The sequence below is a fragment of the Sus scrofa genome, chromosome 4, assembly GCF_054392235.1.
Source record: "Sus scrofa isolate SSC_HxYL_T2T_F1_AM1 chromosome 4, Sscrofa_HxYL_maternal_Yorkshire_Landrace_v2.0, whole genome shotgun sequence".
In the NCBI taxonomy this organism is placed as follows: domain Eukaryota; kingdom Metazoa; phylum Chordata; class Mammalia; order Artiodactyla; family Suidae; genus Sus; species Sus scrofa.
Genome location: NC_139386.1, coordinates 19,271,574 through 19,293,814, shown reverse-complemented (window position 1 = coordinate 19,293,814; position 22,241 = coordinate 19,271,574). Strand labels below are relative to the sequence as shown.

Genomic DNA, 22,241 nt, shown 5'->3' with positions numbered 1-22,241 from the left:
GGAGTTCCTGGAGTTCCCGTTGTGACACAGCAGAAATTAATCCAACTAGGAAACATGAGGTTATGGGTTCAACCCCTGGCCTCGCTCAGCGGGTTCAGGATCTGATGTTGCCGTGAGCTGTGGTGTAGGTCGCAGACGCGGCTCAGACCTGGTATTGCTGTGGCTCTGGCGTAGGCCGGTGGCTACAGCTCCTATTAGACCCCAAGCCTGGGAACCTCCATATACCTTTTGTCTAAAAGGACAAAAGACCAAAAAAAAAAAAAAGGAGTTCCTGTCATGGCTCAATGGTAATGAACCTGACTAGTATCCATGAGGATGCAAGTTCAATCCCTCTCTTGCTCAGTGGGTTGAGGATCTGGTGTTACTGTGAGCTGCGCTGTAGATCACAGACACAGCGAGGATTCCACGTTGCTATGGCTGTGGTATAGACCAGCAGCTGCAGCTCTGATTTGATCCCTGGCCTAGGGACCCCATATGCTGCAGATGCAGCCCTAAAAACCAATACATAAATACATTAAAAAAAAAAAAAAAAAAAAGACTGAGATGCTTTTTAGAACAGTAGACCTGGAAAGGAAAGAAGGAGGGAGGACATAGGATTCAGGAGGAATGATTACTGGAACAAGATTGGGGATCAAGCTCCTACTTCTCATTTTATATAAATAGACGTACTGCATATACACATAAGAAAGTGCCACTGAAAAATGAAATTAATTGAAATACATAAGAATTAGTAATCTACCTTGTGGAATTTTGATACCCACAAGAGAAAACATGAGCACCTCTCTCTGCCATACTTCCCTCTACACTGGGTACCACAAAATGAAGACCTCCTTTTGGCTGATCCAAAGAAAAATTGATGTGTATCTTTAGGACCTTTAATTCTGCAACAAATAAATACATACATGCATTGATAAATAAATATATAATTAGATAACAATGGTCAATTTAAGGGGAAAGACACTAAACATAAAGTGGGAATCAAAAGCTGACTTTTACATGAAAAACCACTTGCTTAACCTAGTTTAGGCTTTTACCATCTCTTGGCCTCAAGAGTCTCCTTCCACTGGTGTCCTTACATCCACTCAATTCTAGTCACTGCTAGCTGTGTTCTCTCAAAATGCAGGTCATGCCATAGCCTCCTCTCAACATTTTTGACAATGCTAAAGAAAAAAGTTCAAAACTACCACATAGGACACTTAAGACATTCCAGGTCCAATTCAAAACTTACTTTTCAAGTTTGTTCTCTTACTACATTGCTGCATAAATTGTTACCCCTAACTATGACTTTGAGGAGCAGGGGCTGGGGTAAGTTGGGAAAGACTACCCAAGAATTAACATTATGCAGCATTATTTATTACGTTTGATTTCTATTTAATAAATACATTGTTTTCATAAGATTGAAAGATGTTTCCTTTAATTTTCCCCCCAAACATTATAACCATGTGGGCTTTCTCCAATCCTTGAATGTGCAATGATGATTTTCTATACCTGCCCCCAAAATAGGCAATCCCCTTCCCAAATAAACCAGTCCCCCCACCAGAAACCATAAAAAAAAAAAAGCAAAACCCAAACAAATTCTTTTATTCCCTTATTGTGATTAATTTTTATAAGACTAGGTAAACACAGGCAGAAGGTTACATATGATCATTATAATGGCTATAACTTTTTAATGGCTATAAAGAAGATTTAGAAATAATGAGAGTAAAAGTCTGCAGAGTGGATGTTAGGAACCCTATGTTCTAGCCTTGGCTTTACTACTAATTGATGACATTCAGCAGGTCACTTACTCTCTATAAACTTAAGATTACTCTTCTATAAAAGGAAGGAATTGAATCAGATGACTTTATAGGATCCTTACCATTATAAAATGATATAATTCTAAACTGATTTACTATTGTATGGCTTCTCAAATCTTAACAAATTGTTCCATATAATTTTTTTTAACTTTCACTTTAAAAATAACAGTGAAGTGAGTTGCTTTTTGTCTAGCCTGACGGTTAAGTTTCCTGTTAGCCAGTTATCCTTAAGAAAAAAAAGAGCTTCCAACTCCTGTATATTTCAACTGATTAATTTACAATTTTGACATCATTAATTTTTATGAAGTTTCTAGTCACTGAATCCAGCATGATTTTATTGTACAGTCAATACATATTGGTATTTTACCATCAACGTGTTTCCATAACTCTGACGGAACCTTAATGCAAAGTTCTCCATTTCCTGCATCAGGATCCACAGCACTAACTGCAGCTGCATAAGCATTGGAAAAATAATTGAGATTTCTCCTGGAAAAAGAGAGAGAGACAGCCAACTTTAACAATAAGCCATATATCTTAGCAAGCATTTTCTTAAATACTTGGCACCATTTGTTTGTAAGCATTATATCATCTTACATAATTCACAGGAATGCTTCTTAGCCAAGTAACTGTTGCTCTATTCCCCAAGACAAAAACCTATTAAACTCTAAATGCAATGGCATATATAGTCTACCCATAGATTCCATGTGATTATTATTACGGCTATCACATTCTTTATTAATTTTGCAATGCCAAAGTCACCACACTTTCCTGATACAAATGCAAAAATACATACAGAACTGAAGAAAAATTATTGTCAATCTGGCAAAAATTTGAATGGATTCAATAAGCTTTATAATCTGACAGAAATCAACATGCTTCATAGAACAAGTCAGGATGGGAATCAATTCCTCAAAATATAATACTGCGCCCTTTCATGCTCCAGTGCATGACGATGTAAGCTTAAGGAAGGGGAGGAACTTTCAGATGGTTCACTGTTACATCCCCTAAATGCCGGGGGACCTTCAAAAAATATTTGTTCAATGGTTACTTGGCCTTATTTCCCATTGGGTCGGAAAACAAACAAACAAACAAACAAACAAAAACCAATTTCCTTATGGAAACACAGAAACACTGCTCTCATTTGACTTTCTAATTTTATTTCATAAAAGCAACTTATATACATATATATGTGTACACACACACACATTTCCTCACTGAAATCAGTTAAAGGGATATGGGAAAAATGGAAGAAAGAGAAAAGACAAGGAATGGCAAGAGCGAAGAACTCCGTGAGCTGTATCCCTGTTGTATACCTTTACATCTATCATTTTGCCGTCAGATGAATCCATAAAGTAAAGTTAGCAGCATTTTACTTTGGCAAAGTAAAGTTAGTAATAAATTCTTGACCTAGTTAAAGACAAGCTTCATATACTCTACAGAGTGCAGGGAAAACAAACAATGAAAACCCATTAAAGAAAACAACGCTGTACACTCTTGATGTGACAGAGGCCGTCCCTACCCCACCTCCAGCTCTCTACTAACTAGGAAGGATGTAACATTTATCATAGCTTTTAACAACTACAAAACACAAGGTTCTGAAAGTAGTTAAGCAGACTTATCAATAATTTTAACACTTTCTGTTAGATAAATATGTAAACTAAAAGGTCTAACACTACTATACATGAAATAGATAACCAACAAGGACGTATTGTATAACACAGGGAACTATACTCAGTAATTTGTAATAACGTGGAGTTCCCGCTGTGGTGCAGTGCATTAAGAATCTGACTGCAGAGGCTTGGGTCACTGTGAAGGTGCAGGTTTGATACCAGGCCCAAGGCAGTAGGTTAAAGGATTTAGCTTTGCCGCAACTGTGGCTCAGATTCAATCCCTGGCCTGGGAACACCCATATGTGCCACAGGGGCAGCTGAAAAAGATAAATAAATAAATAAATAAATAAATAAATAAATAAATAAATAAATAAAATGTATAAAAACTCCAGGACAATAAAAAACAAATAACTTTTTTTTTTTCCAGATATTATCTTGGGCAGGCATGCCCATGTCATGCTGAAGTTCCCAGGCCAGGGATCAAACCTGTACCCAGAGCAGTGACCAGAGCTACAGCAGTGACAATGCTGGATCCTTAACCACTAGGCCACCATGGAACTCTGGTATATAATTTTATAAATTTTAACCACTACCATAATCAGGATGTAGAACAGTTCCATCATTCCAAAAGTCCCTTGTGCTCTGCCTTGTGTCATATAAATGGAATCATACAGAATGCAACATTTTGAGGCTGGCTTATCTCACTAGGTATGTCTTTGAAATTCATCTACAGTGTTACATGTATCAATAGTTTGTTCCTTTTTACAATGAATAATATTCCATTGTATAGATGTGTGCCACAGATTTATTGTTTATTCACTCATCCACTAAAAGACATCTGGGTTTGTTCCCAGCTTTTGGCTATCATAAATAAAGTTGTTATGAACAACCATATGTCAGTTTTTATGTGAATTTAATTTTCATTTTTGTAGCACAAACACCCAAGAGTGGGATCACGAGTCACATGGTAAATATAAGTTTAGCTTTATAAGAATCTGCTAAACTGTTTTCCAGAACTGCTATATCATTCTGCATTCCTATCAGCAAAATAAGAAAGTACCAGTTGCTCTGCATCCTTGCCAGCACTTAGTTATTACTATCTTTTTTTTTTTTTTTTTTTCCTTTTAGGGCTACACCCGCATCATATGGAGGTTCCCAGGCTAAGGGTTGAATCAGAGCTGTAGCTGCCGCCCATGCCACAGCCACAGTCACAGCAACGCGGGATCCAAGCCGCATCTGCAACCTACACCACAGCTCATGGCACCACCAGATCCTTAACCCACTGAGCGAGGCCAGGGATCAAACCAGCATCCTTATGGATACTAGTCGGGTTCGTTAGCCACTGAGCCATGACAGAAACTCCCAATACATTATCTATTTTTAAAGACTACTTTGTACATTTATAGGTTATAATTCCTTTTCAATAAAATTTCAAAAACATGAAAACTAGAAGATAGCTAAAGTACTTGTAACTTTCCCCAGTTACCTGTTAAATTTAAAAATAATCACTACTACACAAAAAGATAAACTTAAACATTACATATTAAACCACTAAGGCTTTTTTTTTTTTTATGGGAAATTATTCTCACTTAATCTCCTCATTTCCCGAGAAAAGTTAAAGTGGTCCAAATAAAATGGTGAGTCATTATAAATGGAATCTATTGGAAAGCCTGTTTGAGGAACAATTTTCTCATGGTTTGGATTTCAGTGTTTCCTTTCATAATATGAATCAAGTATGTTTCCTTTCATAATAACCTCATAAAAGCCAAAAATTACAAGGCAAGATTATATTAAGTGTTTTCAATTTTCAGAATAATAATGACTGAAAAATATTAATGTGCCCTTGCCCTATAATCACCACCATGCCAATCCCCAGTCTTCCTTAAAGAAACAAAGCTTAAAGATGAGTAATGCCATAGAGGATATTAAAAAACTAGTAAATTAGTCAAAAGAATCTTCTCTAAGAACCTATTATAAATATCCACATTAAAATAATCTGTTAATTTTTTGTCAAATAAATAATGTATGCTTTTTAAAACTATAGGTGCAGATTCTGCAAAGTTTGAGATTCAATTATTTGTAATCTTGTTCTCCATTAAAAAAAATTTCATGGAAGCACAATATACATCAGAAAATATACTCTTAAGTATACAGCTCAGTGAATTTTCGCAAAACCAAAGTAGCCAGTATGCAGAGTAAAAACAGAATTTTACAGAATTCCCATTGTGACTCAGCAGTTTGTGAGGATATGGGATGGATCCCTGCCCTGGCTCAGAGGGTTAAGAATCTGACACTGCCGTAAGCTGTGGCACAGGTCAGAGACACAGCTTGGATCCAGTGTTGCCATGGCTGTGGCACAGGCCCCAGCTGCGCCTCTAACTCAAGCCCTGGCCCAGGAAGTTCCATATGCCGCAGGTGCAACTGTAAAAGAAAAAAAAGAAAAAAACAAAACAGAACTTTACCAAATTCCCAGAAGTCCCTCTTGTAATCACTAACCTAGCCCTGCTTCCCACCAACAAGGGTAGTAACCCATTATTCTGACATCTAATGTGACAGATTAACAATGTAACACAGATTCTTTTATGTCTGACTTCTTTTTTTTTTTTTTTGTCTTTTTGCTATTTCTTGGGCCGCTCCCGCGGCATATGGAGGTTCCCAGGCTAGGGGTCTAATCGGAGCTGTAGCCACCAGCCTACGCCAGAGCCACAGCGACGTGGGATCCGATCCTCATCTGCAACCTACACCACAGCTCACGGCAACACTGGATCGTTAACCCACTGAGTAAGGCCAGGGATCGAACCCGCAACCTCATGGTTCCTAGTCGGATTCGTTAACCACTACGCCACGACGGGAACTCCTGACTTCTTTTACTCAATGACAAGTTTGTGAAATCCATCCATGTTGCATCTACCTGTTGGCCCTTCAGTCTCACTACTTTTAGAATTCCAATACAGTGAGAATATACCACAATCTATCATTCTACCATTGATGGGTTTTCAGGTAATCTACATTTTGACTATTACAAATGCTGTTGTGAACATTTCTGTTCCTTTTTTCAGTGAACATACTGGATATACACCCAGGAATGAAACTGCCAATCACAGAGTATGAATATATTCAACCTCCACGTACATTTCTATTAGCAGCACTGGAGAGTTCTAGTCACTATAGATCCTTGTCAACACTCAATTTTTCTTCTGACTTTAGCTTTAATAGTTTACTTATAGAATAAATAAATTAATGCCAACAGAAAAATCCAATTTCCAAAAATGGAACCAGTATCAATGTTGATAAAAAGGATTTTTTAAAAGTAATCAAAAGAGCATCTGATATATCATAATAGAAGGTTGCTCTAAAGAAAACTCTACCTTGTGGCCCTGAAAAGACAAAAGACAATAAAAAAAAAAAAAAAAAAAGAAAGAAAGAAAGAAAACTCTACCTTAACTTTCTCTATGAAAAAGCCTAGATTTCACTGATTTACAAGCTCAAACTTAAGTCAATTACTTTAAAATAGCTATTTGTGAAAGGCTGAGGCATTTCAAGCCACCAGAAATACTGAACATAGATAAGAATAAAATGGCTCCAATGCTATGCATGTGTGATTATAAGAGGTCCAAATAAGAACTCTATTTATTTCTAGGGTTACCACATTTAAGAAAACACAATGCCAAACCAGAGAGTATTCAGAGAAGGGCAAAGAGAATGGTTAACAAATTTGGAAAGTTTTAAATAAGGAACAGTTGAGAGTACTGAGATGCTACAGCTTCTGGATAAGCGAAAACTTAGGAGAAGACAACTTTTTTTTTTTTTGGTTAGCCACACCCATGGCATACGGAAGTTCCTGAGCCAGGGATCAAATCCAAGCTGCAGCTGTGACCTACACCACAGGTGCAACCTACACTATAGCAGCAGCAATGCCAGAGCCTTAATCCACTGTGCAGGGGCCAGGGATAGAACCCTCAACTTTGCAGCAACCTGAGCCCGCTGCTGTTGGATCCTAATGCACCATGCAACAGAAGGAACTCCAGAAAACAATTTTTAATTAGGATAAGTTTTTGAACATAAAAGCAAAACAGACTGTAGCTTGATGTAAGAAAGGACTTTCTAGAATTCAGAAATAATAAAAGAGGTACTTTAAAAATACAGTGAGCTCTCCGGAGCTGGAAGTATTCACTTATTTCTTAAGTTAGCTTCATTACTACTTCCACTCTTCAGTGAAAATGAAAACAGGAGACAAAAATTTAACTGATTCTTAAAATGTAGGAAAGTAGAGACTTTTCAAGTGAGGTTAAAAAAAGGTCTTCTCAAAGTAGCAAAGCTTGTCTACGGAAGGGAAAGAAACATGGAGGGAAGAGAGAGATGCCGCACTGTAGGCTACCCAGGCACAGAAACAGCTTCTTTGGCAAAGCCTACATTCATTTTATTCTAAGAAGAGAAAAACGTGGCAAAAAAGCAAAAAAACCAAAAACAAACATAAAACCACCAAAGAGCCATAGCTTCTAAAGAAGCAAACTATACCAATAAATAAAATTTAAAGGGAAAATATATTTGGAGGAATTTCAAGTGTTTCAATTATTTTACTGGCCAAAGAAAAAGGAGGGGCAGTTTACACAGATGTTACATAACCAACAAGATTTTTAATTGCTAATACAGGTTAATTTACCAACTCAGCTAACATTTAGTTGGATACAATAGGCAGAAATGTCTTTTAGCTCCTTATCTAAATGTTTCCCCTCCTTATATTCCCCCTACAGTTCAAAGGTGCTGAATCTAAACCAAGGTAAGCACACTCTTTCCATGAAAAATAGGAGAGCCTGGCACCTTAACTTTAAAACAAATAAGAAGAAAATGTGATGAAGTAGTGTATTACTTCTTTGAATGTTAGAATATTCTTGTATGTATTCAAGATCAAGTTTTAATTTTCCATTTCAAATATATCTATTTAATTTGTTTCAGTTTTAGTGGAAACTTTATTGGTTCAGGAAAGAAAGTTACTTTAGAAACAATAAAGGTAACAGAAGTATAGGGACATGCTAGAGACCTTAACTATGTGCCTTTCCCAAAGTTCTCTTTAAAAATAAATAGCATCATTTACAGGATATATCTTTCACATCTAATTGCTAAGCAATATTTCTCCTAAATAACTGCTGCACTTCTGTCTTGTGTCTTATGAATCTAATCAACAAGTTTTCCCTCTTTGGTACTGGAACCAGAAATACCAAACACATCTACAGTTTTCCTCCAGGAACTGTGAAATAACTTAATAGTGTGGTACCCACCATCCCATACTTTTTTACCCTTCGTGCTAATTTCATTAGCTACTTCAAAATACTGTTGCCTAATAGAATTCTAAAACAAACCTCCCCCCTCCTCCCTTGTTCTGGCCTCACGCACCGCATGTGGAAGTTTCCCGGCCAGGGACTGAACCCATGTCACAGTAGTACCCAAGCCACTGCAGTGACATCAGATCCTTAACCTGCTATACCTCAGGAGAACTCCCTCAAATCCTCTTTTGAATAAAGAGAGAATACACAAACAATCGCAAAAATAACTAATGTCACTTCTCTTAAAAAGTAATCAAAATTCTACAGCCAGGAAAAAAAGGAGGGATTGTAATGAGTATTTACTAAGTCACCACAACTAAGAGAGCTCTGGTACCAGCTGAAAAGAAAAATTTAAATATATTCTCTTTCCCAATTTCCTAACCTCACTTTTGAAAAATCTCCTTTGTGACTTCCTTTTCTTTATTAATAATATAGAAGTGGTGAGGTATCCTATCGCTAGAGAAAAATTTTAGGGGATATTGTCACCTCAAAATTAACATGTTAGAGTAATGTTAATTTTGCTTCCTCAACAGACTTGGAGTCCACTGTTCCTGTTACTGCAGTGTCACAGACTATCTTCCTTGAGAACTGAGCTGCAGTAACTAATAAAGCAGCATACAAAAACTGTGTTATATAACTGCCAAACGGAGAAGCTTCTTACCCTGCCATTAAATGCAGAGTTCTAAGCTCGTCAGTGTAGCTATTTCAGCCTTCTATCAAGGCAATGGCTCCTTTACATGTGCCTTTTCCATCCATTAGTGGTAATATACGTATTTCTCCAAAGGCAGATGATTGTTTTTGTTCTGGGGGAAAGAGGCGGCAGATGATTTTGTAATAAATCTGTTTATGTCGGTTCTACATGTGTGGCTGTAAAAGCATGTAATTTCAACAAATCACCTTTATAAAGTGGGAAGTCACGACAGCAATCAGAGAGTCCCTGAATTTTCTCAATTCTCATTTTATTTTCTCTGAGTTTGAAAGGATTCTAAACCAATGATTATTGAGATAATTGCCTTAAGGTAAATATTATATAGTTAGACGAGTTAAAAATACCATCTTGACTAAAAAGAGGATATAGTTTATTTAAAAAAAAAGAATTTATAGTTGAGATATTCTATCCCAAAACACTGAGAATCAAAGAAATGATATAATCCAATGCTATCGAAGCTTTGAAAAAAACAATGCCTTCAAATGTGGCTGACGGTATTTAAATCAGTACAGATCTTACCAGAGCACAATCAAGCAAAATACTAGAAAGAGCCATAAGAATAATAAGTAATCCTATCTTCCTAAGGGAATAATTCAAAGGGGAAAAAAACCTGGAAAATAATCATGCAAACCACAGTATATTGAGTGGAGTATTATCTGACCATAAAAATGACAAAAAAATGAAGCCTACTATGTTACACATGGAAAAGTGAAAACAAAGTAAGTGAAAAATGTAGAACATAAAACTGATGACAAAAATACAATTTACTGAGGAAGTATCAAGAGATCCAATATTTAAGGTGAAGAAATGAGATATTTCAGGTAGTATTTTTATATGATATTCTAAAATTATCAAACATTTTATAGAATATTTTAGTTTCTGGTCTACAGATTCCAGTACCATCTAACTCACTGAGCATTACTTTAATATCTATGAAGTATTTTTTAAATATTAAAAGTAGAAAAATGGCTAAGAAAATTTATTTAAAGTTATCTGGTAATTGCTTTAAAACTGTAGTCTGAAGAAAGGAAACTTTCTTAATAACTTACTATGTTGGCAGAATTAGTAATATTTCTTGATCCTAATGTGCAGAGTATAAAAGCAACAGAAATTATAATCAGAAAAAAAAAACAACCTGGAAACTAGAGTCTAATAACATAAGAAAAAAACAAACTTAATCCAATCATATGAAAACAAAATAACTGTTAGAATTATCAACTTTTAAGGTGTGTAACTTACTGTTTTGATTCATTGTGACAAACTTCCAAGGTTGGATCATTGTAAATAAAAGCAGCTTCTAAATCATTGATCCTTACTCGGTATATTCTACACTGTTTGCTGTTCAATTTGATTCTGTTTAAGTTTGCAACTGTGGGAAATATAGTCAGTTCCACAAATCCCTGTAAAGACAAAGAGTAATAACTTCATTATAATTAAGATGGGTATGTTTAGAACACGTCTGATTTCTACTAATTATACACAAACTACACTCCAGAGACAGAATCCCAAATGGCTACACACATACAAGTGCTCTCCAAGCACCTTTACTTCAAGTATGGTTGTCCTAGTGACTGAATGGGTGTGAACTATGAATATTTTCACATTCACCATCAGTGAAAATTAGACCATCTGCTAGAGAGAAAAAGGTAAAAGAACTCACTACTCTCAAATATAAGAATTCCTAAACAGACAGTAATCCAAAGAGGGAGGAAAGAAAAGAAAGTGATACAGCAAAAAAAGAATCAAAACCAATTTGTAAGTAAAAGAATGTAGCCCCTCAAAACAGGGTACAAAAACAACATCACCGAAGCTAACAAGTATGAGTCTCTGCTCATAGGAGTAAATCAGGAAATGTGAAATGGCTAGAGTTGCAAGAGATATTCAGGCAAGTAGGGAAAAATCTATTGTCACCTCAAGAGCAGCAGATAGTTCAAAGTGCTGGATGATTTTGTACCAAGTTGTCCCAAAAGCCATATACAGTTCTACCATGTTAGCTGTGTGGTGATGAAAGTTAAATACACTGTTTTCCGCCCTGCTGCATTGACTCAAATAGGCGAAAAGGAGCAGTAAAACATGGAACGTTTTATTTAATATCCTGTGTTAAAAACACAAAATATGGGAGGGCATGAAAGAGTAACATTTCAGGGGCTGCAAAGTAAACAGAAAAATTTCAGAGACTGCAGCAGGAATCTAAGGTGAAATTCAGGCAATAATCATAAAGAACTAGGTTATAACAATTATAATGGATACCATTTAATGAGCACTACTATATGCCAGATATTTTACTAGATACTTTCATATGTTTTTTCTAATCTCAACAACCACTTTAAGAGCTAAATACTACTTTATACCTTTTATAGCTAAGTTGAAACAGTTAAGAAAATTTAATCATTAATAGGTGGAGAACTGAGATTCACACCTACATCTAAACAATCCCAAATGATTCCCACTATGCCATAACGTCTCCCACTGTAATGCTTTCAAATAATATGCAAGCATTTTTTTTTAGATAACATTCAGCCCAACTGCTCAAAAGCCTACCGAGTCTACAGGCCCTCTTCCTCCAGTTCCCAAGTAAGAAGAAAGTCATATACCCTTAAATTAGATCATTTAGAAAGATCTATGTAGAAGAAAATAAGAACAGAAACAGCAGAAGCAAAAACACTGTTGAAGTCTGAGTTTACAGGTATTTATAACTGAGCAACTTTAGGGAGAAAGGCCCAAATTTCCTTAATTAGCATTACCAGCAATCCAACGACCAATCTACATAAATGAGCTTGGATCAGCCAAAGACAGCAAGAAAGATAATGTCAAAAGTGAACTAAAAAAGATTATAGAGAGTGCTGTTAACAAGTAATTACATGAGTGGGACATAAGAATAGGCTTTGGCTTTCTCAACCAAGGTCAGCAATAACAAACAGTGAATGAAGTTTATTTCATGAAGATAGTGAAAGCCCAGTCTCCTTGTATTATATGGTCTCTGACACCACCTAGCGCCCTAAACTATACCTGCCAGCAACGTCCATACCCACTGATTGGCCTCCAATCCCTGTTATCTTTAGCCACTAGCATAACTGCAAGCCCCCCAAGGTCATCTAACCCCTCACCTACTCTTTTCTCCTTCTTGTTCCTTGCTCTCTCCCCATAGCTGATCGTCTTCCTAGAGTCTCTAACCCATTTTAACTAACTCCCCTGTGCAATTCAATGTTTTCAAAACTCCTCTACTTTCTAGTCTTAGATAAACATCTCTTGAATCACCCTTAAAAAAAAAAAACTACTAATTCTTTCATTTACCATCAATTAGAAGAGGGGAAAACTGAAAACATCTATCTCTCACTACTATTTCTAGACCACTTACAGGATTTTTACATAGCATATGCTATAAGAACAAGAGCAGAATAGTATCATTGTTAAATACATGTACTCTTGAAGTAGACTGTCTACATTCAAATCCCAGCTGCACTGCTTAGTCAGTGTAGGATCTTGAGCTAGGTCACTCTAGCTCTCCGTACTTCAGTTTCCTCATCTGTAAAACAAGAGTAATGATACTACCTACCTTTTGGTATAACAGAGATTTAATACACGGACAGCACTTAAAATCATAGCTGGCATCTAGTAAATATTTTTACTGTTATTCTTTTCCTCTGCATTCATGCCATACAGGTACACCATCCTCTATTCCTTTCATTAATATCTCCCAAATTCAACATTCATTGAAGGTTCCTACTTTCCCTTTCTAGCTCATCTCAGCCATCGCTCTACGTGACATAATGTGGATATAGCTGATCTATACAGTAACATTATTTTGAAGTTCCTTGACTTTAATTCCTACAATCTTCAATGCCATTCCAGGATAGCAATCAAGATCACACTATGAGGGAGTTCCCGTCGTGACGCAGTGGTTAACGAATCCGACTAGGAACCATGAGGTTGCGGGTTTGATCCTTGCCCTTGCTCAGTGGGTCAAGGTTCTGGCGTTGCCGTGAGCTGTGGCGTAGGTCGCAGACGCGGCTCGGATCCTGCGTTGCTGTGGCTCTGGCATAGGCCAGCAGCTACAGCTCCGATTCGACCCCTAGCCCGGGAACCTCCATATGCCGCAGGAGCGGCCCAAGAAACGGCAAAAAAAGACAAAAGAAAAAAAAAGAAAACTATGGTTACCAAAAAGAAAAAAAAAGAAAAAAAAAAAAAGATCACACTATGAAAGATACCTCATCACTGCTCAGGACTGCTCTGCTGTTCATGTTTTAAACTTGAACATCCACAATGCCTGTCCTTCTGCTCCTCTTATTACTTCTCTATCAGTCCTCCTACTCAACCGCATGAAATTTCCCTACTCCTTGGCCTCCTCCAGTTTCTCACCACCATCCTTCCTGGTATTTTTTTGGGCTACTCTCTTCCCCACTGGCCCAAGATTCTTAACTTCAACCACTCTTCCACCAGCTATCAATTCTCTTGCCCTTCTGGTACCTCTTTCCTTCCACTACTCCATTAGAGGCCATCCCCTGCAGTATTCTCAGAAACCCTGCTGTATTAATTACCCTATAATTACAATCTCCTCTCTATAGGACTTCTTCCTATGCATTCAAACATGTTCAACTCTCACCTGTCTTTTAAAATCTTGATGGGAATTCCCATCGTGGTACAGTGGTTAATGAATCCGACTAGAAACCATGAGGTTGCAGGTTCAATCTCTGGCCTTGCTCAGTGGGTTAAGGATCCGGCATTGCCGTGAGCTGTGGTGTAGGTTGCAGACGCAGCTTGGACCCCTCGTTGCTGTGGCTCTGGCGTAGGCCAGTGGCTACAGCTCCTATTAGACCCCTAGCCTGGGAACCTCCATAAGCCATGGGAGCGGCCCTAGAAAAGGCAAAAAGACACACACACACAAAAAATCTTGAGATCTATGTCACCTCAAATAAATTAAATTTTGCCCTTTTCCTGGAGTTATTATACCTCGATTCTGAACTAACATTTATCCCTAGAGCCCCAAAACATTATAATGGTCCACTAGTCAGACTGAAAGTACAAGTCTCTGGAGGTCAAGCAATAAAGGGGTTCCCAAATCTATTTCAAAGTAGGACTAGTGTGCTTATTTCCCCAGTTCCAGAACATACAGTATATATTTCAGTAATTGGCAAATCCCCATATTGACTCTCTGAACGAGGACTACAGTAGAAGGACGAAGTGGATTTAATGAGCTACCCATTCCTCTTCCCCAAGATAATAAATGCAAGTAGACATCCCTTGCATAACTGCAGAGATTAGTACCACCACTGATTTGAAAGATGCCTACTACATCTTCGTTTAACTCAATTATTTAGCCAGCGCAAAAGTCTAGTAGGTTTTGCAAACTTCTGTTTACCAAAGGGGAAACGTAGTGGTGGAGTGTGTGTGGATAGATTTGGGGGTTGGGATTGATATATACACACTACTATATAGAGAATAGATGGGTAACAGGGACCTACTCTATAGCACAGAAAAATTTACTCAGTACTGGGTGGTAACATACATGAGGAAAGAATCTGAAATGGAATGGATATATGTATATGTATGTGTGTGTATATATGTGTATATATATATATATATATATGATTTACTTTGCTATATGCCTGAAATTCATATAACTTTGTAAGTTAACTGTACTCCAATAAAAATTTTTTTTTAAAGTCTAGTATGTTTTGGAGAATAATGGCGAATTACCACAAACTTGCCAATCACAGCCATTATCTGCAGATGTAGTAGTTTTACCACAGCAAATCAGCACAGCTCGATAGGTAATACTACAACTAATTATCAAGCAAATACTTTTTTCCTCCACTCCTATCTGAACAACAACAACAAAAAAAAAACCAGAACCAGGTTGTCTTTAAGACATCAGAACTCCTTTACTGTCATTTAGCAACTAGTAAAGTGTATCAACTCTCCTGCTCAGTCAAAACATAGTCCCAAAGTCTCTTGACTGTATAACAGCCCAAAGAGAATGACACTGTTACATTATGGTATCTGGACCTGATGAGAAAGGAACTATAAGTTCCATAGAAGCCATAATAAAAAAAGCATATGGGATGGCAGAGGACCAGAGTTAAATCCCATATAAGTTTAGGGGGCTGTCACATCAATAAAACTTCTAAGGTTCCAGTGGCCTGAGGCATATAAAAATCAATCTTCTAAAGTTAAAGATAAGTTGCTTCGCTTTGCACTACCCAACAAGATGTGGGCGGTGGGGGAGAGAGACACAAAAGTCGGCAGGCTTCTTTGGATTCTGAAAACAGTACATATTTAGGCAACCTATAAGGCTGTCAGCTTTGAGACAAGTCTGGGGCAAGAAAGCATTCTTCAGTAGGTCCAGGCTGTGGTTCAAGCTGCCCACCACTTGGGTCCAAATAACTCAGTATATCCAATGGTATAGGGAATGTCCATGCCAGACAGGGATGCTTTAATGATGCTGGCCTTCTCTGAGAGAATGACAGTGCACTGTCATTCCTGGGGTTTCAGTGGAAACCCATGACCTCTTCTGCCAACATCTATTTTCCATTTGGAAAACAACTACTGGTTTGCTACTAGACCCTGCAGTACAGACTGAACATATGACCATGGGTCTCCCAAAAATTTCAGGTCATTTTCGTTACCTGAAAGGACCATCGTGAACTGAGTATAAGAAGCTCTGAAAAATAAAACTGGACATGTACGGCAGCTTTCCACTTTTAAAAGGAAACACCTCTGGACCAGGCCCAAGCAGTTGACAAGGCAAAACAAGTAAACAATGTGAGCAAATGACTCAGAATCCAATGGGACTTGCTCCCACTGCATCTCCACCTTTCCCTCAATCCACATCCATGGCTTCATGGAGAGTTCTCCATGATCAATTAACTGAACAGGATAAAGCACAAGCCTGAATTTGACTAAGTCTGGAAGTGGACAATAGCTGTCATCAGAACCTACTGTAGTGTGGTCCTGAAAGACACTGGGCAAAACGCTGGGAAATACAACTGGTTGTACACTATGTACAGAAGCAGAGATGACCTGAAGTACTGATCCATGGGCAGTTGCTGAGTTGGCCAACTGGTTAGGAATGTGGAAAGAACAAGTCTAAAAGACTGAAAATAAGAAGATGGTAGAAGTAAGGAGATAAATGAATTTCTCAGAGTAATTTTCATCACATAAATGACCATCAGAGGCATCCTCAAAGACTACAGAGGGGGCCTTCAATCCAATAGATGTCACAGACTCTTTCCTTAGCCACCATGCTCAATATACAAAGAGGTCACTGTGGCAAGAATGGAAGCTGTGAAAGAACCTAATCCACCCTCCAACCCAAAAGCTGATCTGATTACCACCACTCCTGAGTGCCCACCTACCAAGACCAGAGGATCAAAATAAGCTTCTAATACAAGACCTTCCCAGGAAGAATCAGTCAATCACTAAGCAGTAAAGTAAATACATTAGACAGCTGGTATCATAGAGTGAGACAATAATTTCTCCCTATAAAACAGACATATTCTGGAGTTCCCATCATGGCTCAGTGGTTAATGAATCCGACTAGGAACCATGAGGTCGTGGGTTCGATCCCTGGCCTTGCTCAACGAGTTAAGGATCTGGCATTGCATGAGCTGTGGTGTAGGTCGCAGACGCAGCTCGGATCCCATGTTGCTGTGGCTCTGGTGTAGGCTGGCGGCTGCAGCTCCAATTCAACCCCTAGCCTGGGAACCTCCATATGCTGTGGGAACGGCCCAAGAAATGGCAAAAAAGACAAAAAATAAAAAATAAAAAATAAAAAAATAAAACAGACACATATTCTAGATTTTTCCTTCTCTAACTATAACATATCAACACGCTATCCTATACATGCCTCCATATGTACAGAAAAGTGTGGCCAGTGGGCTCTTATACACAAAATTTACAGGCTCTATCTTTTGTCCTTTATCCAGAAGCATCTGCCATGATCAACTGCTTAAAGCTCAGTTACAGCACCAATTGAGACCTTCAACAGGATGCCATCTTAAACTAGTGGACAATATAGAGTCATTGCTCCATAACCAAAAGAGATCTGGGAACCAAGCAGTAAAAGTTGGAGTGACTATACTCACTACCGCTTCAAAAATCCACAAGAATTTCTGCTTTCTGCCTTTATGACCTTGAGTTAACTATGTTCAGAAGTCCCAGTGGCCAAGGGAGGAATGCATCCACCAGAGCACACAGTCATGGTTCTATTAAACTGGAAGCTGAGACCTGACTACTTTGGCCTCCTCATGCCATTGAAACAACAGGCAAAGAAAGACGTCACTGTATTGGCTGGAATGACTAACAGAAATTGAGATTTGGCTCTACAATAAAAGCAAGAATTCCTTCTGCAATCCAGGGGGTTCACTGGAATGCCTCTTAAATCCACGTGATCAACAGTCCCAACAAATGGAAAATTGAAACAACTCAATGAAGTCAAAACAAGCAAGGATGAAGATTCTACAGGAATGAAGGTCTAGGGCAGACCAAAAGAAATGCTGTCAAAAGGAAAAGAGAAAAATGGAATGGACAGAGGAATAAGAAAGATGTGTTATACCAACTCTGACCTTGACACCAGCCAAAGAAAGCAGGGCTGGAGTTCTCAAGTGATGTAGCAGGATAAAGATCCTCTGTTGTCACTGCAGCAGCTTGGATCACTGTTGCAGTGAGGGTTTGACCCCTGGCCCAGGAACTTCCACATGCAGTGGGCATGGCCAAAAAAAAAAAAAAAAAAAAAAAAAGAAAGAAAGAAAGTAGGGGCTGTAGCAATTAATTTTCACATTCTTTTACCCACTTTTCTTCCACTATCTTATATGAAAGATACTGGTGATAGCTAATATTTTAGATGGGAATAGTACTGAACTGCCATTTCTTCACACTAATACTTTAGTCCTGGGATTAGCAAACATTTTCTTAAAGGGCCAGGTAGTAAACAGACATTATGGGCCACACGGTTTCTGTCACAGCTATTCCACTCTGCCACTGTAGCTCCAAAACAATCACAGATACAATATAAATAAACGGATATGGCTGTGTTCAAATAAAACTTTACTCAGAAAAACAGATAGTTAGCTAATGGCAACATTTAACAATAGTTGATAAGACTTTGTTGAGCTGGCAACACTTTCATCTCAACTAAAGATGAGAGAGGCTGATTAGCAACAAAAGAGGTAGACTGCTCCAGATATTCACCCTTTGTCCCTCTAAATCTGCTCTCTACTCTACTCTGTACCCCAGAGATTGCATTAACTGGGCACTAGCCCCGCCGGCTGATGGTTGGTCAAAGGGGAGGCACAAAGAGGAATCTGAAAGCAGAAGAGTGAACTCCTTATATTTATTCCCCCCAGTTCCTCTTTGCCAGGCTGAGGGAAGCAGCAGCTCTGCTCTTCAAAGGCCATAGCTCCTGTAAGGCAAGTTTCATCTACAGATAGAGTAGGTTCTAGTAACTTCTTCCTTCCTTTGTTCTTTCAAGTTTAGAAGCGATAACTTGTTACTAACCTAGGGTGCTCCTCCAACTCTTGTTGGTTTCTCTTAACCCTGCTTGTTCTAAGTAGTCAATTATTACTTCCCCTCAATTAACCTGGAGAATGTGCCTTCTACAACCCTAAACCATACACCATCCAACCAATCTTTCCAACGGGAAATCTAAAAATCATCTTCAAGTCCTTTCAAGCATTCCGAATAAAAGTCATCAGCAATTCTTTCTGGCCTATCAATGTACCAGGGCAGAGGATGTGAAGGGAGAACGACAGACAGAAAGGAGTCGCAGATAACTCTTAGGTCATCCTTGACTATAAATGGCTCCATCACTTGCTAACTTTGTGCCTTTAAGAAATTTACTTATCCTCCATCCTTTCAGCTTCTTTATTTATAAAAGTAAGAATTAAAATAGTATCTACCTCATAGGGTATTAGTGAAGATTAAGTGAGGTCATACACATAAAATCTTAGAAGATGGCCTTACATGTGTTATGTACTTAATAAATGTTTATCATAAATCGATCATGTAAACTCTATGTCTATACCATATTTACCTCCATTCGGGGCTAAGTCATTTCTACCCTAGATTACCCAGTAACCTCTTCACTCGACTCTTTCTCATAACTTCCCTACCCAATTCATACAGCACAACACACCGAAGGTATCCTTCCATGAAGTATACCATGAAGCATAAGGTAAATGATCATATGCAAGCAATTCTGAAAGAGAAATTCCTTAAATGAAAGGATTGGACTTTAAGGGTCCTTAGAAATCTAAGATTCTATGATTCTAATGAAAAGGTTACATTTTTAAATATAGTTCATTTTAAGTAAACAAGTTTGAAAGTGAAGTTGATGGCTCTCAAAGAAAACCGGCTCTAAGATTTTGTCCTATTTAAAACAGATTCCCCCTGAGAGGAAATTAATTACTTGGGTTATCAAGGAGTCTTGTAGAATGGATATATCAGCAATCCATATATCTACATTGAAAGGGGGGGATGGTTACTAGATTTCAAAAACATTACTTAAAACTTTACTACAAACCAATGCCACCTAAACAAAGTCAGCCAAGAACCAAGAAATAAAAGGGGCCCTTAAAAGCCAAGTTAATGAGTCACTGTGTGTCTTTACCTTAATTAATTTTCTCGTAGAAAACTCACTGTGGACTTATTCTTGTTTCATACACAATTTTAAAATGTTTGGTGATACAGACTTATATTGAACAACGGATTAAAACAAGTAAAACTGTAATTAGGAAATAGGGAGGAGGAAAAAAAAAAAAGAATTGAGGAGGCAGCCAGAACACTAACAAAGCCATGGCCCTTGGAGGCACACAGATCCGAATTCTAATTCTTATTCTCAAAATACAGTTACCTGGAAAGGAAAGTTCCTTAAGTATACTGTAAAGGATGGACTTGTTTTTGCTTACAATTGTTAAGAATACACTTACCACAACAGATTTTCTCTGGAAGTTTATGTTGTTGATGCAGACGACCTGATGGGTTGTATATTGAAAAACAAAGAAAATATTTCGATTATTAAATAGTGCACAATTCTATCCAATTATAAACAAGAACTATGTTCTAAGCAGCTCTAAAGCACACTTAACTTACATGTTAAAATCCCAGAAATTGGGGTAACTTGCTCTTTTTAAATTTGCCAACAGACCCGAAAACAAATTTCGTTAGACAAAAATGCAGCTTAGCACTTTAAGAAAAAGGTTTATTAACCTGAAAAGGGCAATAAATCTGCTGAATCACACTATCAAAACATTTTCGCCCTACAAACACCATTTCCATCACCGTGAGTGGCTTCTTGCTTCCCGCAAGGTTTCCCAGGCCCACTAGGTCAGTTTCAAGCAATCACAAAATATAATGAAAACCAAAAGAAGAAAAGGGAATGAAAAAATACTTATAGCTTATATGGCCTTGGGCTTTCAAAGCCCTTGTCTCCTTTCTTCCTGTTCATTCTGGCGGGCTCCAAACCAGTCGGCGGCATGAAGGGACCCTGCGGAGCTCGGCTTCCCGGCTTCCCAGGGTGCGGTGGAACATTACCGGTCTGCGGGACCTGACACTCGCCGCTTCCCCACGCTCCCAAAAGCCATGCCCTACGGCCGGGGCTCCCTAGGCACCCACGCCCGGCCCTGCCCGATCCTCTGCCGCCGACGCCTCCAACTTGCTCCAGCGATCAGGCTCCTTCAGGTGTCTCTGCTAAGCTTCTGCCGCGGAGACGCTCCTCACAGAAACTACCCACGGTGCGGATCAGCCGACATCTTGTCACCTTTGAACTTCGACGTCAGCGGAAGTGGGACGGAGGTGAGGACCGGGCCGGAAGTTTTGTTAGTGGGCGGGGCTTACGCCGGAGTACGAGCGTGTTTGTGTTTCCATTTCCGTGAGTTAACTGTGGGTGAAAACTGTTGAAAAAAGCGAGTCAGAGATTTGGTGGGGGCGGGGGGAAGAAGAGCAGGAAGGAAAGGAGGAAACACTGAATTTTATAAGACAAAAGACGTAGCATAAGCCTACTGAAAAGTATGGGGACAAGGTTTGTGAAGAGTCGGGCTGGGAGCTGATAACCGGGGCAGGGTTGGGGTGGGAGAGGGATAGGAAACCAGGAGAGATGTGCCTCTGACTTTGCTGTGTGAACAGACACTGTTAACTCCTGGGCCTCCGTAATTTAAGCTGTAAAATACTTGATTAGACCAAGTAGTCTTAACTCAAATTCCAGAGTGTTTACTAGGCACTGCTGCCTCAGCATTTATTAAAAAAACAAGTGGATTATATAGATGCAGAAGAATTTTTTGAACGGACAAATATTTTGAAGCCATCGTATTTGCATTTCATGTTTGTACAGCTGTTAAGTTCCAATAACAGTTAAATTTTAGCTAGTTGTGGATAACTCCTCAACATTTCTTTTTAAACTTGTGGAACAGATTAAACCCTGGGCTACCCCTTCCAGCTGTCCTGGGAACAAGTTCATTAGGTAAGTTAAAATTAATTTGAATTTTGGTCTAAATGAAAACATACTAGGAAAATAAAGATGTAAAGGAACTTTATCAGGCATTCCAGAACCAGCTAAGAATTACTTGTAGTTTTTTAGTGAGTATTACCTGTGTGAGTATCCTTTATTATAAGATTATAAACTACAGTTAGTATTTTTTACATAGATTAGTATTAAAATGTGTCTTCTTATAAGGCAACTATACTCAAATAATTTTTTTTAACTGGGTCTTCTTGAATTATAAACTTTAATACCATTTTGCATGGAAGATGAAGAATATTTAGAGAGATAGATGCTTTTTCTCCAACTGGATTAAAGAGATGTCATTGG

General features: G+C 38.3%; 2 protein-coding genes across 29 annotated transcripts in view; one reads left to right on the top strand and one right to left on the bottom strand.

Moving 5' to 3' along the window:
• TAF2 (TATA-box binding protein associated factor 2) overlaps positions 1–21,202 on the bottom strand; it is a 113,498-nt gene extending 92,296 nt beyond the window's left edge. For 11 of the 28 annotated variants that reach the window (XM_085021783.1, XM_085021788.1, XM_085021784.1 and 8 more), the window contains exons 1-5: positions 20,830–21,202; positions 20,365–20,419; positions 10,679–10,839; positions 2,164–2,282; positions 740–881 (exon numbers count right to left, since the gene is read on the bottom strand). In XM_085021783.1, the coding sequence (XP_084877909.1) occupies positions 740–881; positions 2,164–2,282; positions 10,679–10,839; positions 20,365–20,419; positions 20,830–20,912 (560 nt within the window). In that variant the 5' untranslated portion in view covers positions 20,913–21,202. Of the gene's footprint in view, positions 1–739; positions 882–2,163; positions 2,283–10,678; positions 10,840–20,364 lie in introns of all 28 variants that reach the window. The other 17 variants (XR_014843436.1, XM_085021801.1, XM_085021789.1 and 14 more) reach the window with 5 other exon arrangements.
• A 105-nt stretch (positions 21,203–21,307) lies between these two features.
• DEPTOR (DEP domain containing MTOR interacting protein) overlaps positions 21,308–22,241 on the top strand; it is a 234,387-nt gene continuing 233,453 nt past the window's right edge. Inside the window, 2 exon segments of the mRNA NM_001445064.1 lie at positions 21,308–21,455; positions 21,844–21,893. The gene's annotated coding sequence lies outside the window, so the exon portion shown is untranslated.